Source organism: Callithrix jacchus, chromosome 18 (genome assembly GCF_049354715.1).
Source record: "Callithrix jacchus isolate 240 chromosome 18, calJac240_pri, whole genome shotgun sequence".
NCBI classification, from domain to species: Eukaryota; Metazoa; Chordata; class Mammalia; order Primates; family Cebidae; genus Callithrix; species Callithrix jacchus.
In genome coordinates, this window is record NC_133519.1 from 45,438,015 (window position 1) to 45,460,171 (window position 22,157).

General features: G+C 34.8%; 1 protein-coding gene across 33 annotated transcripts in view; it reads right to left on the bottom strand.

The window, feature by feature from the left end:
• The window catches only part of LOC144580163 (uncharacterized), a 341,993-nt gene that overhangs the window by 280,087 nt on the left and 39,749 nt on the right, over positions 1-22,157 (bottom strand). For 11 of the 33 annotated variants that reach the window (XR_013529238.1, XR_013529249.1, XR_013529237.1 and 8 more), the window contains one exon: positions 371-419. The exons of the other annotated variants lie outside the window; for them this stretch is intronic. Coding sequence is in view for 1 of the 11 variants with exons in the window: in XM_078355340.1 (XP_078211466.1) it covers positions 371-393 (23 nt within the window). In the remaining 10 variants the exon portion in view is untranslated. The remainder of the gene's footprint in view (positions 1-370; positions 420-22,157) is intronic. 33 annotated transcript variants of the gene reach the window in all.

Consider the following 22,157-nt stretch of genomic DNA (forward strand, 5'->3'; position numbering starts at 1 on the left):
CTTATTAGCGTGTGCATCAAATAAACGATATTGAATGTTTTTAATATCTTATAGATGGAATCCTCCGGTTATTCTCCTTCCTCACTTTTCCAATGTTCCCAAGACTATAAAACAAACGTATTCTTAATTTGAAGTCATTCAGGCTATATTTATACCAGGCTATCGATAATTTAATCAAGTTTCTAAAATCAATTACACTCTACTCTGTTTAAGTGTAACCTCACATTACCACTTAAGATGGAGAAAATGAAATCTGATTGCTTTTTCAGGTTATTCATCATGAGTACCCAATGGAAACTTGCCAAGCAAGCTCCCTCACCAGACTCTACACTATACCAAAATGTACTCACCAATGTTTTATGACACTTACTGTTCAGTAATCACAGTTATCATTCTAGGTCCCACAGTATAAGTTTCTCCTATTGAGGAAAATGAAGTATTATCAAATATTGAACCTCTCATACTTCTTGATAACACTCAAAGGAACTGCTTAGTTCTTATTCATCATTTATGCATTTTAAAATTCTGAACATAATCTACAAAGCGATATCTAGGGTTTTGGCAAGCAGAATCTTAATGCTCTAGGTATTTAGTGTGAATGTCAAAGTCTGTGATTTCCCCCATAATAAATTTCAATTGACTGGTGTCATTTACTGGAAAGGTTACATGTGATTGAATTTATGACCATTTGCTGCTCAACTCAGCTTATAAATTGCTAATGATTCTGGCATATGATCCAGTTTCTTATGCCAGTGAAATATTTGAAGTTAATTAAATAGCCTCCATCACCTCTTTTCACCAAAATGCCAATGAACTGATGAAAAGTTAAATAAATGTACTACTTGGTACCCAGTGTGCCAAATAAACTACTCTATACACACACTTTCCTGAGCCTATTATAGTGATCTTCTAAAACAGCTTCAACTGTTGGATTCTTAAAAATTGCTAAATGGTGAAATTATTTGAAGTATAAATGTTTTCCTCAGCACCACTAGACAGAATTCCATTAGGTCAAAGTAAGAGTAAAATAAATTGAATAAGTTAAGGAAAGACACAGTTCTAAATATACAATAATCAACAAATATAAGATTATAAATAAAATTATAATTCACATCTAACTGAAAATAAAAATAAATGGTAATAACATTTTTAAATAAAATACTTACTAGATTTCTTTTAGTAAGGAACATATTTTGAGTTCTCACCATCTGAGAAAATATTTCTATTCTGCCAGAGGTATACTGTTTTATATATAAGTAATTCTAAAGTGACATCATTCAAAATCATTAGGTCTTACACATGATACTGTTATTTTTCTGTCCTATATCCAGTCTACCCTTCTACCCATCCTAGTTTTTACTAGGACCTTAGTTTCTGTTTTATTTATTTATTTGGCAAACTCCTAGCTAAAGAATTACATTTTTCAGTATTCCTTGTAGTCTGGAGTCAACAATGAGTTCTAAAATGTTATTGGGTAAGGATTCAAGTAAAGCTTCTTAAAACTTTATCTGGAACGTGAGTATTTTTACTTTCTTTTCTACCCCTTTTCTTTTACAAATCCTGGAGTTCTTGTACCCAACCTAAATCATAGATCACCTTGAAGATAGTGAAGCAGAAAGATTAAAAGAGGGTGACTAATGACTTTGGAGCCACCTCCAGACTTATTTCATGTAAGAAACAGAAAAATATAGTATTATTAAGGTCTCTTTATCAGTCACTTAGTAACTGAACTTTATCCTAACTCACATAGCAAATACTGCATTGTTGTATCAGATGGTATACTAAGTATTGAAATAAAACTAACAGCCATTAGTTAATTAAGTAATCATTTGAAAGATGGTCAACAAATTCCTTGTAGATGTTTCAGGTTTTGCAAATAGCAGTTTCTATTACTTTTGAGGATAAAATATGATAAATTATTTTTCAGTAAATATACATGCAATTTTAACCTTATTAACTCTTACCTACTCTAACGAGTCCCAACCCTCTGTATTTACCTGATGTTATATCATCTTTTAAACTAGCTCATCCAATCCCAATATTTTAGGTATCATAATGATGGCTATAAAAGTATGATCTCCAGTCTTCACTTTTTCAAAGAGCTCCAAAATAATCTGCATATATCTATGTGCCTGGTGCTATGCTAGGTTGTAAATATACATATATATCTGAACAAATCAATTAAATACTTGCATTCATAATACTGTGCATGATAGACATCAACTATGTAAACTAAAAGCAGTACATTTGTAACTTTTGTAAAATGCTGCAAATAACAATTTAGGATTGTGGAATAGACAGTGACAGAATAGAAAATAACTACATTTGTTAGTCGGGAAAAAGGTAATATAGCAGAGTCTAGAAGGAAGAGAGGAGCCATCTAGGAAAAGGATGGAAAAACAGCATGTGAAAAGTTTCTGAAGACATGGTGAATAACTTTTTACCGAAAGCATGAAGTATTAAAGTCAATTGCAAATGTTTGACATGCTTAAAGCAGGAAAACGAAGGGACATGACTTACTTCATTGAAAAGATCACTCTTGTGCTTTGCTGATATCATAGATAGGACTGGAATAAGCGTGGCAAATTTGTTAAAAAGAGTCACTAGAAAATTAATAAACATGAGTACTTATGTGAAAACAAATAAAATCAATTGGATTTTGATGGAAATTTAGCAAACTGAAAAAAGTTAACCATGTTAAAATTAAATGTTCTACTGTATGGCAGGAAATTATTTACTCAAGATGGAAAAATTCACTTAAGCATAAAAGTGTTGTATGAATGGAATTAATCATATGACAGCACACTTAAAAAAGTTTGCTTTTATACTTCAAGTTCTGGGATACATGTGAAGAGCATGCACATTTGTTACATAGGTATATATGTGCCATGGTGGTTTGCTGTACACATCAACCCATCATCTACATTAGGTATTTCTCCTGATGGTATCTCTCCCCCAGCCCCCTCACACCCGGACAGGCCCCAGTGTGTGATGTTCCCCTCCCTGCATTCACGTGTTCTCATTGTTCAACTCCCACTTACGAGTGAGAACATGCAGGGTTGGTTTTCCTTTCCTGTGTTAGTTTGTTGAGAATTATGGTTTCCAGCTTCATCCTTGTCCCTGCAAAGACATGAACTCATCCTTTTTTATGGCTATATAGTAATTCCACAGTATATATGTGCCACATTTTCTTTATCTGGTCTACAATTGATGGATATTTGGGTTGGTTCCCAGTCTTTGTTATTGTGAACAGTGCTGCAATAAACATAGGTGTGCATGTGTCTTTATAGAATTATTTATAATCGTTCTGGTATATATGCAGTAATGGAATTGCTAGGTCAAATTGTATTTCTGGTTGTAGATCCTTGAGGAATCACCATACTGTCTTTCACAAATAGTGAACTAATTTGCACTCCCATCAACAGAGTAAAAGTGTTCCAATTTTTCCACATCCTCTCCAGTATCTGTTGTCTCCTGATTTTTTTAATGATTGCCATTCTAACTGGCGTGAGTTAGTATCTCAATGTGGTTTTGATTTGCATTTCTCTAATGATCAATGATGATGACTTTTTTTCATGTTTGTTGGCTGAATAAATGTCTTCTTTTGAGAAGTGTATGTTCCTATCCTTTGCCAACTTTTTGACAGGGTTGTTTGTTTTTTCTTAAAAATTTAAGTTCTTATTAGATTCTGGATCAGCCTTTGGCCAAATGGATAGATCGCAAACATTTTTTCCCATTCTGTAGGTTGCCTGTTCACTCTGATGGTAGTTTCTTTTACTGTGCAGAAGCTCTTTAGTTTAACTAGATACAATTTGTCACTTTTGTCTTTTGTTGCCATTGCTTTTGTTGTTTTAGTCATGAAGTCTTTGCCCATGCCTATGTCCTGAATGGTACTAACTAGATTTTCTTACAGCATTTTTGTGGTTTTAGGTCTTACATTTAAGTGTTTAATCCATCTTGAGTTAATTTTTGTATAAGCTGTAAGGAAGAGGTCCAGTTTCAGTTTTCTGTGTATGCCTAGCCAGTTTTCCCAATACCATTTATTATATAGGGAATCCTTTCCCCATTGCTTGTTTTTGTCAGGTTTGTCAAAGATCTGATGGTGTAGATGTGTGGTTTTATTTCTGAGGCCTCTGTTCATTTTCATTGATCTATATATCTGTTTTGGTACTATTACTATGCTGTTTTGGTTACTGCAGCATTGTAGTATAGTTTGAAGTCAGGTAGCATGATGCCTGCAGCTTTGTTTAGTTGCTTAAGATTGTCTTGGCTATATGAGCCTTTTTTGTTGTTTCCATATAAAATTTAAAGTAGTGTCTTCTAATTCTCTGAAGAAAATGGGTGGTAGCTTGATTGGGATAACAATGAATCTATAAATTACTTTGGGTAGTATGGCTATTTTCATGATACCGACTCTTCCTAATCATGAGCATGGAATGTTTCTCCAACTGTTTGTGTCCTCTCTTATTTCCTTGAGCAGTGCTTTGTAGTTCTCCTTGAAGAGGTCCTTTTACATCCTTTGTTAGTTGTATTCCTAGGTATTTTATTCTCTTTGTAGAAATTGTGAATGGGCGTTCGCTCATGATTTGGCTCTCTGTTAGTTAGTCTGTTATTGGTGTATAGAAATGCTTGTGATTTCTGTATATTAGTTTTGTACTGAGACTTTGCTGAAGTTGCTGATCAGTTTAAGGAGATTTTAGGCTGAGATGATAAGGTCTTCTAAATATACAATCATGTCGTCTGAAAATAGAGAACTACATATTTTTTTAATTTTTATGTATACATTATTATCCATTATGTGGTACATGGCATATTTTAATATAAGCATACAATGGGATAATCAAATCTTAATAATTGGGATATTATTTGGGATAATTGAGATAAGAGTTTTAAGGAGGAGAGAAGCATGTAACAACTTAGTTTTGCTGTTTTGTAGATGCTTTTAAAAGATTGCTCTAAGTTTTTTTGTGCAATAGACCACAGGTAGTTCAGGTCAAAATCTTAAAGGCCAGTAAGGGTAATATTTTACTCATTTAAGTAAGAGTGGATAGTAATTTGGATTGATGTAATTGTTGTACAGATGGAGAAATGGGAACATATTTAAGAAGTATTTAGAAAGTAGAATTAAAGTAACATATGATATATTAAATACATAGAAGAGCAAAGAAGACCAAGAAACAAAAATTAATATACAAGTTTTTGGTGCTACTTTTTGGGAGATACACAATTTTAAAATAATTGATGGGGTTAAAGTTGTATTTTGTAATTCTTGAATTCTTGACTTTGATACAATTATGAGACATTCAAATTGAATGAGTCTAAGAAGCAGGGAAAAAGTCAGAATTGGAGATAAAAATTTGGAAGTCATAGGTACATTAGTGTTTCAACTGTGGAAATAAATGAAAAAATAAATAAAAGGGGACAACTTATATCTGAGACCTCTATACCATCACCATTTTGGCATTAGAAAAAACCTAATGGAATATAATTTAAATGTATTTTATTTTATTTTATTTTTTTGGAGACAAATTATCACTCTGTTGTCTAGGCTAGAGTGTGCATTGGTGCAATCTCAGCTCACTGAAAACTCTGCCTCCCAGGTTCAAGCAATCCTTCCACCTCAGCCTCCAGAGTAGCTAGGATTATAGGCATGTACCATCATACCTGGCTAATTTGTTTGGTATTTTTAGTAGAGACGGGGTTTCACCATGTTGGCCAGGCTTGACCCAAACCACTCACCTCAAGTCATCTGCTTGCCTTAGCCTCCCAAAATGCTGAGATAACAGGAATGAGCCACTGCACCCAGCCATGTATTTAAATTTCAAATGATCTAAATAGCAATCTCAACAGAAAAATACATATTTCTTAAAAAAAAATTAACTGTGACTTTTATATGTGTCTTCTTAACATACCTGAATTATCTGCATAGAAGAATCTGACGGTATATACAAATATATATGCAAATGGCTACTAGAAAATCAATTTTATTTAAAAACTGCATTACAAATTAGCAGAGACTGATACTTTAGGTGGCACAGAAATAATAGATCATATCCACCTTTTCAAGTATACTATCCCAATCTCAGTCTATGTTAATGCTAACAGTCAACCTGAAAACAAAAGGCATAGAATTTCACATTCTTAATGAAGATTATGGTACAATTTTTCTGTATACTAATATTAGAAATGTTAGCCATATTTCTGTATACTATGTTAGTATATTACATTCTTGGAAATTATTTTTAAGTTTTTGGTTTTTTGTTTGGTTGGCTTTTTGAATTTTTGTTGTCATGGTTTATTTTCATTATTTATTTATTTATTTACTTTTATTTTTCCAGAGACAGGATCTTGCTCTGTCACCCAGGCTGAAGTACAGTGGCAAGATTACAGCTCACTGCAGCCTCAACCTCCCCGGCTCAAGCAATCCTCTTACCTCAGTCTCCCAAAGTGTTGGGATTATATGTGTGAGCCACCATGCTTGGTGTAATTACTTTAAATCATATATTTTTATTTTCTACAGAGAACCCTAAAAATGTTATACTTGCATTTTAAGCTTATACTGATAACTGAGAATTACATATGGTAAACTTTCAAAAATAAACCTTTTGAGTAAACTGAGAAAGGAATCTTAAGTATGCTCTTTCTGAACTTTGTGTCTTTGCCTCACTAGCTCTGTTTGCTCTACTAGGGCTATCTGGCCATTGATTTATTTATTCACCCTATGGCTTATACATTTCAATTATGTGAATCTCAGGAAATTTTCATTACTTTAAACTCTGGGTAGCTGGAAACATTTAAATGACTTAGAAACTTTTTTTTTTTTTTTTACAGAAAAAGACATTCACTTTATTGCTGCAACTAATGATGTCTTTTGAACATAAAAACAGCAGCATTAATCTGTATCACATAATGAAATGTCAAGGAAAAAACAACAATGTCAAAGGTTACTAGCAGCTCCAGAGCCATGCATTCATATTGGCAAACGATGAAGCAATTCATCCATTTTATTTAAGAGATCAGGCAATTTGGAAAAGTATTATGCAATCTCTTTGCTTTCGTTTATACAGAGTAAATCACAAGCACTGATACTATAATGCTGAAAATGAAGCAATCTCACACATAAATCTTAAATGTAAATTAGAGTAATTCAGCAGTACACTAAAAATATTATAAAAAAATAATGTATTTTATCCCAGAAATGTTGCAATTATTTCATATTTGAAACCCTATTAGTATATTTCATCTATTAGTAGACTAAAGCAAAAAAAAATCTGATAATGAGTAAAATACAATATTAATTCTGGACAACTCTTCCTGCACAAAGAATAGAGAACTGCTTCCTTTTACATGGTAAATAAATTTATCTCAAAAAGCCAAGCTTTAACATATATGCTCCTACAGCACGACTATTAAGGTTGGGCAAGCTAAGCATTATTGCCGTCCTCATATCACGTAGAGTGGTGCTGTGTGTTCTATTACAGGAGAGAACAGAAGCAAAGAAGAAAGTAGCAAATAAAATTATCATTTTTGCAGGCTGCATAACTGTCTCAAGAAAATGGAAAAACCATCAATTAACTAAACAATACTGTAACTCCTAAGAGTATGGGGAATGTTATAATAACAACAAATGGCCTTCATATATTGGGAAAAATCACTTACTTGCATTTTCCACAATGAAATCGGTTCATATATTATTTTTCTCATTATATAAAAAAAGTTTTGATTACAAAATAAAACACTGAGTATATGTTACCAAGTAGTAAATTGTTAACGAGTTAACAAGCACCCAGTAATAATCACCATTTTTTCTTCTTTTTTTTTCTGTTTTCTTGAGACAGAATCTCACTCTGTCACCAGGCTGGAGTGCAGTGGTGTGATCTTGGCTCACTGCAACCCCCACCTCCCGGGTTCAAGGAATTTTCCTGCCTCAGCCTCCTGAGTAGCTGGGACTACAGGCGCATGCCATCACATCTAGTTAATTTTTATATTTTTAGCAGGGACAGGGTTTTACCATGTTGGCCAGGATGGTCTTGATCTCTTGACCCTGTGATCCACCTGCCTCGGCCTCCCAAAGTGCTGGGGATTACAGGAGTGAGGCACCATGTCCAGCAATTATCACCACTGGAACATTTGTTATGTTCTTATAAGCATATGTATAAATGGTGAATAATTTAGCATAGATGGGTCATTATCATATATTTTTCCCTTAAAGCACTTTTTGTTTTTTATGATTCCCCTTTAGCTCCCTCATGATGCTGCTTTTCCCCTTTAACTCCTATTGACAAAATGACCACTGGTAACAATCTCGTGTGTATTTATTTCCTCTATATCCTTTTTCTCCAGTGTCATAGTACATATAGCATGCACACACACACACACACACACACACACCCCATGCCTACTACTATGTACTTTGTCATTGCTTGCCAGTTAAAAAAGGAAGATCACATTATATTGGCCTGTATAGCTTTCTTTTCTTAGCAATGCATCACAGAAGTCTTTCCAGATCAACTTTACTTTGTTAATTATAGTTTTATATTTCTTGAGAGAACTGTAACACAGTTCACTTAAACTTTTCAAAATATAGGCATTGATGATGATCCTAGAATGACAGTTATCATAAGAATGTTGATTAAACATTCTTGCACATAATCGGCTAGGCGAGGTGGCTCACGCCTGTAATCTCAACACTTAGGGAGGCCAGGGCAGGTGGATGACCTGAGGGCAGAAGTTCGAGACCAGCCTGGCCAACAGGGCAAAACCACACCTCTATTTTAAAAAATACATAAATTAGCCAGGCATGGTGACACATGCCTGCAGTCCCAGCTACTCAGGAGACGGAGGCAGGAGGATCACTGGAACCCAGAAGGTAGAGGTTGCAGTGAGCTGAGATGGTGCCACTGCACTCCAGCCTGAGTAACAGAGTGGGACTGTGTCCCAATTATAATAATAATAAAAACACATTCTTGTACATAATTATTAACATATGGCATTTTTTGTTTCTAGCTCTGCTACTTGTGATCCTAGACAGCCACAGGGAATGTATTTTTGGAATATGACCTTAAATCTCAGTTCACAAAGCCAAAGCCACTGAAAAGAAATGTTCTCAGTTTCCTAGAGCCAAGTACACAAATGAATCTGCTTGTGTATTACATTTACTCTTTCCATCCTGGAAATGTAAAATGGGTGTTTACTCTTCTGCTTAAAGCAAATTCCTACTCCGTTGATGTGAGTCCCATCCCCTTTTACATTTATCAGAATCTTTATTGCATCTGTTATACTATTTATCTGAAATATTCAACATCTTTTCATTTTCACCTGCCACAGCTGTCAGCATTTAAGAATGTATAAACTATTAGGGAAAAAAACAAGAGATAAACATAAACAAACCTCATATTTGCTTGATCCCACATCTCATCCTCTCCTCTGGCAATGGCCTCTTTCTCTTCTAATTCTCACTAAAAACTTTTTGGAGCTGGGCATGGTGGCTCAGGCCTGGAATCCCAGCACTTGGGGAAGCTGAGGCAGCTGCATCACTTCAGCTCAGGAGTTTGAGACCAGCCTGGGCAACACAGAAAAACCCTGACTTCACAACTGCTTGGGAGGCTGAGGCAGGAGAATGGCTTGAGCCTCGGAAGTGGATGTTGCAGTGAGCCAAGATTGTGCCACTGCACTCCAGCTTGGGTGACAGAGCAAGATCCTGTCTCAAAAACAAAACAACCAAACAAAAACAAAAACTTTCTTGGTTCATAAACACCTACTGCCTTCATTTTCTTGGTCTTTTCTCAATCTCTGGAATCTAGCTTCTGTACTCACAATCCACAAATCTTTTTGATAAAAACACAATGGATAGTCTTGATCTTTCATCTTTTTTTACTCAGGAAACAAACTAACACTATTTACTGCAATGGTTAATTAATTTTATGTTTCAGCTTGACTGAGTCACAGGGTGCCCAGATTTGGTCAAACATTACTCTGGGTGCATCTGTGAGGGTGTTTCTGTTTGAAATGAACATTTGAATGGGTAGACTGATAAAGCAGACTGTCTTCCCTAAATTAAAAACCTGACCTCCTCTCAGTTAAGAGGAAACTCATCCTGTTTGACTAAGTTGAGCTGGAATATTTATTTTATCTGGTCTTTAGACTGGAACTTACACTATTGGTTCTCATGGCTCTCAGACCTTTGAACTCAGACTGAAACCACATATCAGCATGTCTGGGTCTCTAGCTTGCCAAATGCAGATCTTGGGATGTCTCAGTTGCCATGATTGTGTGAGTCAATTCCTTGTAATAAAATTATACATATAGATATGTATGGACCAATAGAAGATAGATAGATAGATGATAGATAGATAGATAGATTCTGTTCTGTTTCTCTGCAGAACTCTGACTAATACAGTTGCCCACACTTTTTCGTTTACTTCATTACCTTCTGAAATAACAAATAATTTTTATATGTTTATGTAAAAACATAACATAGAAACCTCACAGTAGATAAAACTGCCACTGTTAACTTCACCAACAATATGTTCAAACTAACATCTTTTTATCTTTTTATTTTATTGTTCTTATTTCTGCCCAAAATTTAAAACCTCAATCTAATCCTGAAGTAACCTCAGACATTCTACAACTAGATGAGTTCAAATCTACAAAAAATTCAACATTGTGAAAGGCAAAGGAAATAAACTATTCAGACAAAAGGAGACTTTAAAAATGTGCAAAATAAATGCAATGTATAATTCAGTATTAGTTCTTATACTAGGTTTCCTTGTGATGGTGGTAACAATGGTTATTATTGGGACAATTTGAAAATATGGATAGGGATGGTGGATTAGATAATCAAATAATATCAGTGTTAGTTTACAAGTTTGATATATCAAATATGGCTATATTAGGGTATATTCTTGGTCTTGACATTGGAATATTTGAAGTCATGTGTATCATAGAGGAAACTGAATCTCTAATATTTACAAAATGATGGGGGGATGTGTGTATAGAAAGAAAAAGGAGAAAAAAAGCAAATGTGGAGAATTTGGGTGAAAGTTCTATGTAACTGATGTATGCCTGAAATTATTTCAAAATTTAAATAATGTTCCCTTATAATGTCATCATCTCTGAATGTTCCTTTCAATGGGTTAGAAATCCTGGCCTCACCCATGGCTTTGTGCTCTGACTCTCCCACCACATCTTTCTGTCACCAATTCTTTACAATGAGTTATTTTTCTCCATAACCATCTTTAACTGTACTGCTGTTCAAAGTAGAATTTTATCCTGTTTTTATTTAAAGAGTTTTTTACTGGCTTCCTCTATTATTTTTATTTTATAGCCATTCTGCAGTCCTACTCTTTGTGCTCCAATCATTCATTCAAGAAAAACTTAATGGGGGTCTGTTATGTGCCGAGCACTGCCTTTTGCCATGGGAAAACAGAAATGAAAACACAGATCTCTGATAAGATGAATTCTGTGTTGAGGAGGAGGGAGATAATCAAATATAAATAGGCAAATAAATCCAGATGTGTAGCTAGAGCACAGTAGGGGACTGAGTGGTTTAGGAATACTACAGATTAAGTAAAATTTGCACGAAGTCTTGAATAGAGAAAAACCAGGAGAAAAATATCCCATATCCAAGGAGGAGCAAAGGCAAAGGTCTTAATGCAGGAGCTCACACAGCCTGGTCAAGAAGGCCAGTGCAGTGAGGGAGGAAGAGAGCAGTGTGAAATTCAGTCTCAGAAGGTCCACCGTGTAGCACCTTAGGTGCTATGGTCAGAACTCGCGACCCCCTGTGTAGCATTCTATATGCTATGGTAAAAACTTGATAATCCATTTATGCAACACTGAATGTGCTACAATAAGAGATCTGTGATACATTACGCAGGACTCTATGTGCTCTGGGAAGAGTTCTGTGACCCAATCAGGCCACCTTCTTTGGTCCATCTACCAGGTATGTCACTCATGCATTTCCCTCCTCCTGGTAAATCCTACAGCCAACCTTCCCAAACTGGCTTTGCTTGAGTGACTTCTATTTAACCTTTATATCTCTGCTTTCTATGGGAATCATTCCCTGATACCCTCAACCCATAACTGAATTGGGCGGCCTCATTCTGTATTCCCACAGCTCGTTGTACTAACCTCTCTGAATGCTGATCCCAATGCAATAGTAATTGTGATGTCTTGTTTTTTTCCCCACTAGCACTGAAACTTTGTGACATTAGAGACGCATTGTTCTGTTTGCCACTGTATCCTCAGCACCCAGCAGTACCTAAAGTGAAGGATGCCCAAAATTGCTCTTTTCTGAGTGAAATAAATGAACGCAAAATTTTGTAGATATCATTGTATACACCAAAATGAAAAACAACTATAATTACTGAACTATGGCAGGTAGTTTTATTCTTTGCAGATTAAGTATATAAATAGGTGCAGACTTTCAGAGCCACAATTTGTTCAATAATGTAAAAAAGATTCATATCCTCTAACTGATAAATTCTACTTCAAGGATAGTTTTCCTAAATAAGTATATAGCTATTGATTGAGGTAAATGTTTAGATATTTTAACCAGAAAATAACAGACTCGAATGAAATGAAACAATGTGCTGCTATCAAAAATGATAGAATGAGCATATATTTATTAAAATAAAAACAGTCTATATTTTTGAGTAAAAAAATCAGGTGATAAAGCTTTATTATAACTAATAATTATATAATACATTAATATAACTATGCGGCTAGAAGGATGTATACCAAACTATTACTAGTACCTAACTCTGGGATATAAAATTGCACGTAAATTTTATTTTAAATTTTAGCCCTCAGGTCTTTCTAAACTAAATATATATATTTAGTTTAAAAAAAGAGTGGAAGTTTTTCTTTTTTATTACACATATGTCAAACAATAGCATGTTTTAAAAGAACATTTCAGGTAAACCTATTCAGTTAATTTCTGTAACAAAAGGCATAGTGGAAAGGTGTATGAGATTTGGTGTGCAACAAACCAGATTTAGTACGTTTTGTGCTTACACTGTGGATCTGTTAGCCTCTCAGAGCCAACATCTGAATATTGCCTTATACCAATCATAGCTATCTCACGGTTTCTGAGAACTTGTGAATTTAATGTGCACGCATCATACTAGCTAATAAAGCAACCGAAGTTATATGCAGTTTGTTTGCACATACATCAAAAATAATTCTATTTTTTCTCTAGGTGTATCCCGCATTAGAACAAAAGCTCCATGATGCCTCTGTTAGCTTTGTTTACATCTGCATGCCCAGAGAAATATTCAGCATGTGTAAGCATTCACGAAATGTTTTTGAATAGATGAGTGAATGAGTAAAAATGAGGTAGGAAAAAAATCCATTTTTATATCTTATCCAAACCAATGCTGAATAATGGCCACTGTAAGACTGCGATATTGAAGGTTTCAATATCTTAATTGAAATGCGTCTCTTATAAGCAATATTAAAAGACTTTAAGGAACTCAGAGGATTATGGCCACTGTCATTTAACCTCTCAAGAGAAAGTCAGACTTATTCCTCAATTAACAAATTAAAGCTTAAAAAGAAAAAAAAAAAAGATAGAAGAAATAGAAACTAAGGTTAAGGTAATAAATTAGTGCCAAAGAAACTTGTGAAGAGTGATTACCTTCCTGACATTCCAACTACCCTATTATTTATAATTCTAAACTAAGACTTACTTAGCCCTTTTAGAAGATGATTGGAAAATTATATCAAGTTCCAGGACTTATTTCTCTTATTATCTAGCAATTTCCACCTTATGGCTCATTTGGGAAAATATGACTATCCTATACATATATGTATTTATACTCACAGTTATATATCTATCATTTTAGTGGTTGAATTCATTATCAAGCTTTGATTTTCTCAGAAACACATTTTAAAGCTGAAACTCTACAGTAAAACCATAGCTCAATTTCTTTTCCTGACAAATAAATTGCCCTAGGAAGTTAAAAGAGCAGGAAAAGAGCATTTAACATTTGAAATTGTGTCTTTCCTTAAAACATAAATTCAGAAACTCCCCAGGATGGATGGCATCTCAAAGATCTTTTTGCTTAATTACTAAAAATAAAATTATTCTACATAAAGAACCACCTATTCCAAGTTGTCATTCAGATACTATTTGAATATCTCTGGTAATGAAAGTTTCAATGAGGGGATTTTTTTGTGTTGTGGCCTCAAAATTTAGAAGGTTTGCAATAAAGTGGGATTCAGTAAATATTTCTTATATGAATGAATGAATGAATGAATGAAGAACTCATTATCATCTGAGGCAAACCCAATTTTTGTACTTTTAACTATCTTTAGTGATGTCATAAAAAAGAATTAAAAACATACAATACCTACTGTAGAAAAATATGAAGAACAAAATAGTACATGGAACAATAATCCATGGATATGCTTTCTTATCAATAAATATAAATCAATCATATCATGCTTGGTAGATGCAAGGCATTTCTTTTAATGGATATATAATAATTTAACTTACCAATTATCATTTGATGAATATACTATAACACATTTTTGTTGTTATTAATAATACTGTGGTAAATACCTTTGTCCTTACATTGTTTCTTGCCTGTGTGATTTAAAAAAGACTCAATGGCTGGCATGGTGCCCATAATCCCAGCACTTTGGGAGGCTGAGGCAGGAGGATCTCACTTGAGCCTGGAAATTCAAGAACAGCCTAGGAAATATAGTGAGACCCCATCTCTACAAAACATAGAAAAAAAAATTGAACAGGCATGGTGGCCTGCACCTGTGGTCCCAGCTAGTTGGGAGGCTGAGATAGGGAGGATAATTTGAGCCCAAGAAGTTGAGATGGCAGTGAGCTGTGATTGTGCCACTGCACTTCAGCCTGGGCAACAGAGTGAGACTCTGTTTTAAGAAATGATAAATATAATAAAATGATCATAATAAAATATTAATAATGACTTGATACAAATTATGTTCCCCTTAAAATTCTCCTAGTAATTTATATTCCTGCCCAAAAATGCATTACATTGGACATTGTGTGTTTTTGAAATTAGTCAATTTATTTTAAAGTGACAATAATTGTGTATATTTGTGGAGTACAATGTGATGTCTTGATTTATATATAAAATGTAGAAATATTCAGTTTAGCTCATTATCATATTGATCACCTCACCATCATTTTTTCTGTGTGTGTTGAGAACATTAAAAACCTACTTTTAGCAATTTGTAGTATGTATATTATTTATAAGCTATGGTCACCATGCAGTGCAACAGATCACTAAAACTTATTCCTCATGTAAAACTGAGATTTTGTATCTTTTGATCAATCTGCATAGCTGGTGAAAAATGGCATTTCACTGTTTATACTTATACACGCAGCATAACACAAGTGATCAACAGCATAGACTTTGGAATTGGGTGAATCCCTGCCTCACTATTCAATAGATATAAGGACTTGGGCAAGTTCATTGATTCCTTCAAAATCTTGTCTTTTTTAACCCATAAAATAGGGGTGACAATAATATGTACTATATAGGGATCTTATGTAATTCAGCCAAGTATCGTGTGTTAACAGCTTGGAACAGTGCATGACACATTAAAGTGCTTTTTTTCAAGTTGCGTTTATTGTGTTCATTTTATTATTGCCAAAATATATATTATTACTAAAATGTTTTAAATATAGTTTCTTCTCCTGGAAATAATATCCTTAGCCTACGCTGTATGTTTCAGTTTTATATGTGTGTGTGTGTGTATAAATATACCATATTATCTACATACTATAATAGGAATATAGTATATGTACTATATACTATAATAGGAATATACATGTTCATTATGTCATACTAATACTTTTTTTCTTTGGTCATTATATTTGTCTGCTAGCCCTGCCATAACAAAATTCTACAGAATGGGTAGATTAAGCAACAGAAATCTATTGCCTCATAGTTTGGAAAGCTGGAAGTCCAAAATCAAGGTGCTGGCAAGTGAAGTTCCCCTGAGGCCTTTCTCCTTGGCCTGCAGAGAGCCATCTTCTTCTCACTGTGTCTTCATGTGGCCTTTCCTTGATGCATGTGTATCTCTAGTGTGTCCTCATTTTCTTATAAGGACAATAGTTAGATTAAATTAGGGCTTCACACTTGTAACCTCATTTAACCTTCATTTCCTCTTTGAAATATTTGTCTCCAAATACAGTCTCATTGAGGTTTAGTGCTTTGAGATATACATTTTAGAGAGACACAGATTTAGTCATTTGGCTAAATACCTGGTACCCTATAATGTTTTTCCCTCAAGAATTTTTTTGAGATATTTCATTGAAAAGTATAACGTATATAAAGAAGAATTCACAGGTTATAATAAGTGTGCAGATTGAAAAATAATAAAAAAGTTAATGCATCTGTATAACCAAAATCCAGGTCATGAAACAGAATTTGACCAATACCACAGAAGTCTCTCACCCCCTTATTCTTCTCCTAAACACAATGCCTTCCGCCTCCTCTTTTGAACTTTAAATAAATGAATTATATACTATGCATTCATTTGTGTCTGGCTTCTTTGGCTCAGTATTGTGTTTATAAAATTCATCCATGCATGAAGTTGTATAACATCCAATGCATGTTATATCTATTCTATGTAATATGTAATTTAAATATTATAAAACTCATACATTATATACTATTAATGAAATTTTGAGTTATATTCAATTTGAAGCTAATTAAAAATTATGCTGCTATAATAATTCTTATGCAATGCTTCTGGTACTCTCCCACACATCATTGTTGGGTAGGTACTTTAAATGAAATTTTTACATCTGAGAATGTGTGTTCAATGAAATATATAGGATAAATCCAAAGTAACTGTACAGATTTAAACCCTCACTGGGTTCTAATGGGTCTCTATCTATAACAAGAATCATCACACTTTTTTACTTGGGCTATCCTGGTAGGGATGTAGTGATGATACCTCATTTTTAAATTTTTTTATGCTTAATTATGAGTTGGAATAATTTTTCATAAACGTAGTCATTCGAAAAAATAAGTATACTTAAAATGTATTATGTAGTTATGTGCATGACTTTTAGCCTTTAAAGCATAATTAGAAAATTTTCCCAAATAAAGACTATATTTTAAAAACCTCACCTGTGTTATTTCCTAGCATTTCTATGGTTTAATACTTCATTTTAAAATATTTAATCCTCCTCTAGTTATTCTCATGTAAGCTTTCATGTACGAATCAGATTTTTGTTGGTCCATGTATATTTTATTGGGTTGGCTAATCTCGGTTGGTCTAACCACAGTCTTAACCTCCGTCTGTTATTTTGGCTTGTCATTGGTGCTGATCTTTTGGATGCATTTGAAAAGTTACCATGTCCATGGGACACACACATGCAGCTACTGTTTTTATCTTATTCCTGAAAGTGCGTTTTCTTGTTTAGTACTATAATTGTTAATTTTTGTGTCAAAAATTAATGATTGACTTGACTGGGCTAAAGGATGCCCTATAGCCCATAATCCGTTATTTCTGTATGTGTCTATGAGGGTGTTTCCAGAAGAAATTAGCATATGAATCAGTAGTAGCCTGAGTAAAGAAGTTCACCAGCACCAATGTGGGTGGGTGCTATCTCATCCAGGGGTCCTCAACCCCCTGGCCTCGGACTGCTACCGGTCTGTGGCCTGTTAGGAACCAGGCCACACAGCAGGAGATGAGTGACTGGTGAGCCAGCACTACCACCTGAGCTCTGCCTCCTCTCACATCAGCTGCAGCATTAGATGCTCATAGGAGCACCAACCCTACTGTGAACTGTACATGCAAGGTCAAGGTCGCACACTCCTATGAGACTCTAATAACTGATGATCTGAGGAAGAACAGTTTCAACCCCAATCCCTCCCATCCCTTATCTTTTGAAAAACTGTGTTCCATGAAAACCAGTCCCTGGTGCCAAAAAGGTTAGGGACTGCTTATCTAATCCACTGAGGGCTCCAATAGAATAGAAAGGCAGGGAAGGGGTAAATTTGTTTTCTCTTCTGGGGCTGCAGCATCCTTTTTCTCCTGCCCTGTGACATTGGAGCTCCTGGTTCTCTGGCTTTGGGTTGGACTTACACCATTCGTACCCCTGGCTCTAAGGTCTACAAGCTTGGACTGAAACCACACCACCAGCTTTCCTGGGCCAGTAGCTTACATATAATAGATTATGGGACTTCTCAGCCTCCATCATTGCGTGAGTCAATGGCTAATAATAAATGTCTTTCTACATATCTATACATAGCCTTTGGGTTCTGTTTCCTAGAGAATCTTGAGTAATATAAATATAGACCCTATTTTCAGCATTGCAGGGTCATGAATCTTTTCAGGCTACTTCAACATTTCAGTTGATTCAATTCCTCACTTAATATTTCAGAATCACAGGACGAGAAGTGTGTCCTGGAAATGAACTTCTCTCTTGCTTCGCTATAATATCAAACATCCAGCTGCAGCCTCTGCATCTCTTAAAAATAGCTTTATTATTTTGTGATAACACATTTTTATCTTTCCCATTTCTAGTATCTTCTTACTACTTTCTGTCTAATCCAAGTCTCTTATATAAAAAGTAAGAAATCCAGGGCACTAGATTTTAAATGTTTGTATGTACAATATTTGATAAATAATTTTATAAATTTATTTGCTATGTTAAAGCCCATGCTATTAAACAGAGAATTATATATTTATTTAATAATCTTACCTAGGAAAGAGAAAATATCTTGTGGATTATAAGGCATTATATTCTGAGGTAATGTTGTCTGACACGTAATAGGGCTCAATAAATATTTTTAATGAATGAATGACTAAGCTCATAGTGGGAGCTATGTTTATAATCTTTATCAAGAAAGCTGTTAATCTAGTTTATAAATATTCATATATTTGTTGTATTGTAGGCATTTGGACTATGAAGATTAAAAAGAGGAAATAGTGCCAAAGACACATAGTGAAAGCCAAAATTGCAATTAGGTTTTTTGGAATGGGGTCAACACTTTAAATATACCCTTAGAATAGAATAGATAGCAATGTGTGGACCAAAAATTTAAAAAATGTAATTTGTAGACACTTCAACAGAGCCCTGTGACACTCATTTCTGTGAATTTTTCCAGGAGAAAGTGTTACTCTTAGCTCAGATAACATCTCCTTCCATCTTCTAGGGGCCTTCTGGATCCTCTCTCCCTCTCAGGTTTGGGCAGGTGTCCTTCCTCTCCGTCCACAAATAACCTTGTATCTGTCTCTGTTATTAAAATTACTGTAGCATTTCCAGTAAACAAGTATAAGTTCTTGTGTCTTTTCTCTACATAAGTCTATGACAGCAGGGCCTTTAACATTTACCTTTATGTTCTCAGAACTATGCATGGTGCTTGACATTTTGTAAATTCAACATAACTTTTGTTAAACAGAGCAAACTTTTAAAATTGAAGCACAGAATGAAATACTCCAGTCTGAATAGATTGAAGTAGAAGACTTTCCCCTTTATTTGCATAGGACTCATCTATGGCCCTAGCATCCTAAAAATAATTGAAAATATTTATCACTAACGTGCCTGGCCATATATTAGATGGTGTATATTCATCCGTCTATGGCTGTTATAACAAATTACCACAAAATTGGTAGCTTAGAACAACCAGAACTTATTATTTCACAGTTCTGAGAGTGAGAAGTCTGGAACAAGGGTGTCAGCAGGGCTATGCTTTCTCACAAGTCTCTAGAAAATAATTCTTCCTTGCCTCTTTTGAACCCAGGAGTTCTTTGGCTTTTGGGTTTATTACTCCAGTCTCTGCCTGTGTCTTCACTGGGCCTTCTTCTCTCCTCTCTCTACTTAAATTCTCATTCTGTGTTTCTCTTACAAGGACATTGATCACTGGATTTACGAACTGCATGGACAGTCTGAAATGACCTCATCTCAAGATCTGTAACTTAATTACATATGCAATTACCCTTTTGCCAAAGAAGACAACATTCACACATTTCAGAGATTTAAACATGGGCATGTGCTTTTGGGGGCCACCATTCAACCTACTACAGAAGGATATTATTACTAACCCCATTTATAAGTAAGGAAACAACAGCATAGAAAGTCTGAATGACCTACAAAAACAAAATTACAGCAAATGAACAACCAAACTAAGCTTTGACTCTAACAAATCAAACTAATACAGAATTCATAATTTTAACAACTTCCCTGTACTGATTCTTCAACATCTATCATTATGACTAAAATGCTTCTCAATTACCATACGGTCACGTTCTCAAATAGTGGTACTACCTCATAAACCTTCCATAATGAGGCCTGGAGAATGAGACATGTCCTCTTGACTGCCATAAACAGGTATTGACCTAAAACCCATATTCCATCCAACTCTCTTGCACAAATAGATTTTCTGACTTCATTCCACCACTGACATCATGAGACCACTTGGAACACCATTTTCTTCATCTTTATTGGCCATAGTTTATTCTTTCTTATGATAGTTTTATTCTAATCATTCCTACGTATGCCTTCTCACACCTTTAGGCAGAAAGGTCTATTATCTCAATTCAAAATTCTTATAACGGCAGTTTCAAAAGGGTAGTCTGCAAAGCATTACTCACCTGAGTGCCTCCAAATCACCTACACTATTTGGTTAAAAACAGATTTTTTTTTAACTGCATTCCATGTCTATAATGGAGCTTGACAGTACTTTTTTTTTCGATTTTTTTCTGTTGTGGTATAATATACATACATAAAATATGTCATCTTAACAATCTTTTTAAGTATAAAGTTCAGTGGTATTAAATACATTCATAATGTTATGCTAACACCACCAGCCATCTCCATACCACTTTTTATCTTATAAAACTGAATGTCTACACCCATTAAATAACTCTCAACTGCTCCTTCCCTGCAGCCCCTGCCAAACACCATTCTGCTTTATGTTTCTACAATTCCAACTACTCTAAGTACTTAGTATAAGTTAATCACGTAGTATCTGTCTTTTTGCAATGGGCTTACTTGACTTAGTACATGTCTTCAAGGTTCATATACATTGTAGCATTTGTAATCACTGACCTCCTTTGAAAGAGTAAATAATATTTTATGTATAAAGCACATCTCCTTTATCTATTTATTTATCAGTTAACACTAAGGTTGCTTACATGTTAGAGCTCTCATGAATAATGCTGCTATAAACATGGGTATATAAATATCTCTTCAAGATCCTGCTGTGGATTATTTTGGATCTATATCCAGAAGGTAGAAAAACGGAGTAACACGATAATTCTATTTTTGATTATTTTTTTAGAAACTACCATATTGTTTTCCACAGTAGCTGTACCATTCTACATTCCCCAAAGCAGTGTGCAAGGCTTCCAACTTTTAAACATTCTCTCCAACACTTATTTTCCGGGAGTATTTCTTGGTAGTAACCTCCTAATGGGTGAGAGGTGTTGAGACTCAGAAAATAATACTGCAAAATGAAGACTTTAGAAGCAGCCTCAGAAGCAAAGGTTTTTCTCTGGCATTCTCTTGCTCTCCTGTCTGTCAGGCCTATTTCCTCCAAGGATAGCTATATAAACTAGGACCTCACTTCCCCAAGATGGGTCAGAGGAACCAGAACCTCTTTTTCCCCATGCCAAAAACATACAATTTCCCTTCTGCTTTTCTGTATAAAAACTGACTATAAAAAAATGATCTGACCTATCTTATTCGACTGTAGATCATAAAACTTCCGACCCAGAGAGGGCCCTGCCCCACACCCTTATTATTTATAAAGGAAAGAGGTTTAAATGACTCACAGTTCAACATAACTGGGGAGGCAACAGGAAAGTTACAATCACAGGAGAAGGGGAAGCAAACACATTCTTCTTCATATGGGATTAAGCAGAAGAAGAATGAGAGCCAAGTGAAGAAAGAATCCCCTTATAAAACCATTGGGTTTTATGAAAACTTCCTCATTATCACAAGAATAGCATGGAGGAAACTGCCCCCATGATTCAGTTACCTCCCACTGGGTTCATCCCATGCCATTTGGGGATTATGGGACCTACAATTGAAGACGAGATTTGGGGGGGAAACACAGCCAAACCATATCATTCCACCCCTGACCCTCCCCAAACTCATGTTCTTACATTTCAAAACAGAATCATGATATTCCAACAGTCCCCCAAAGTCTTAACTT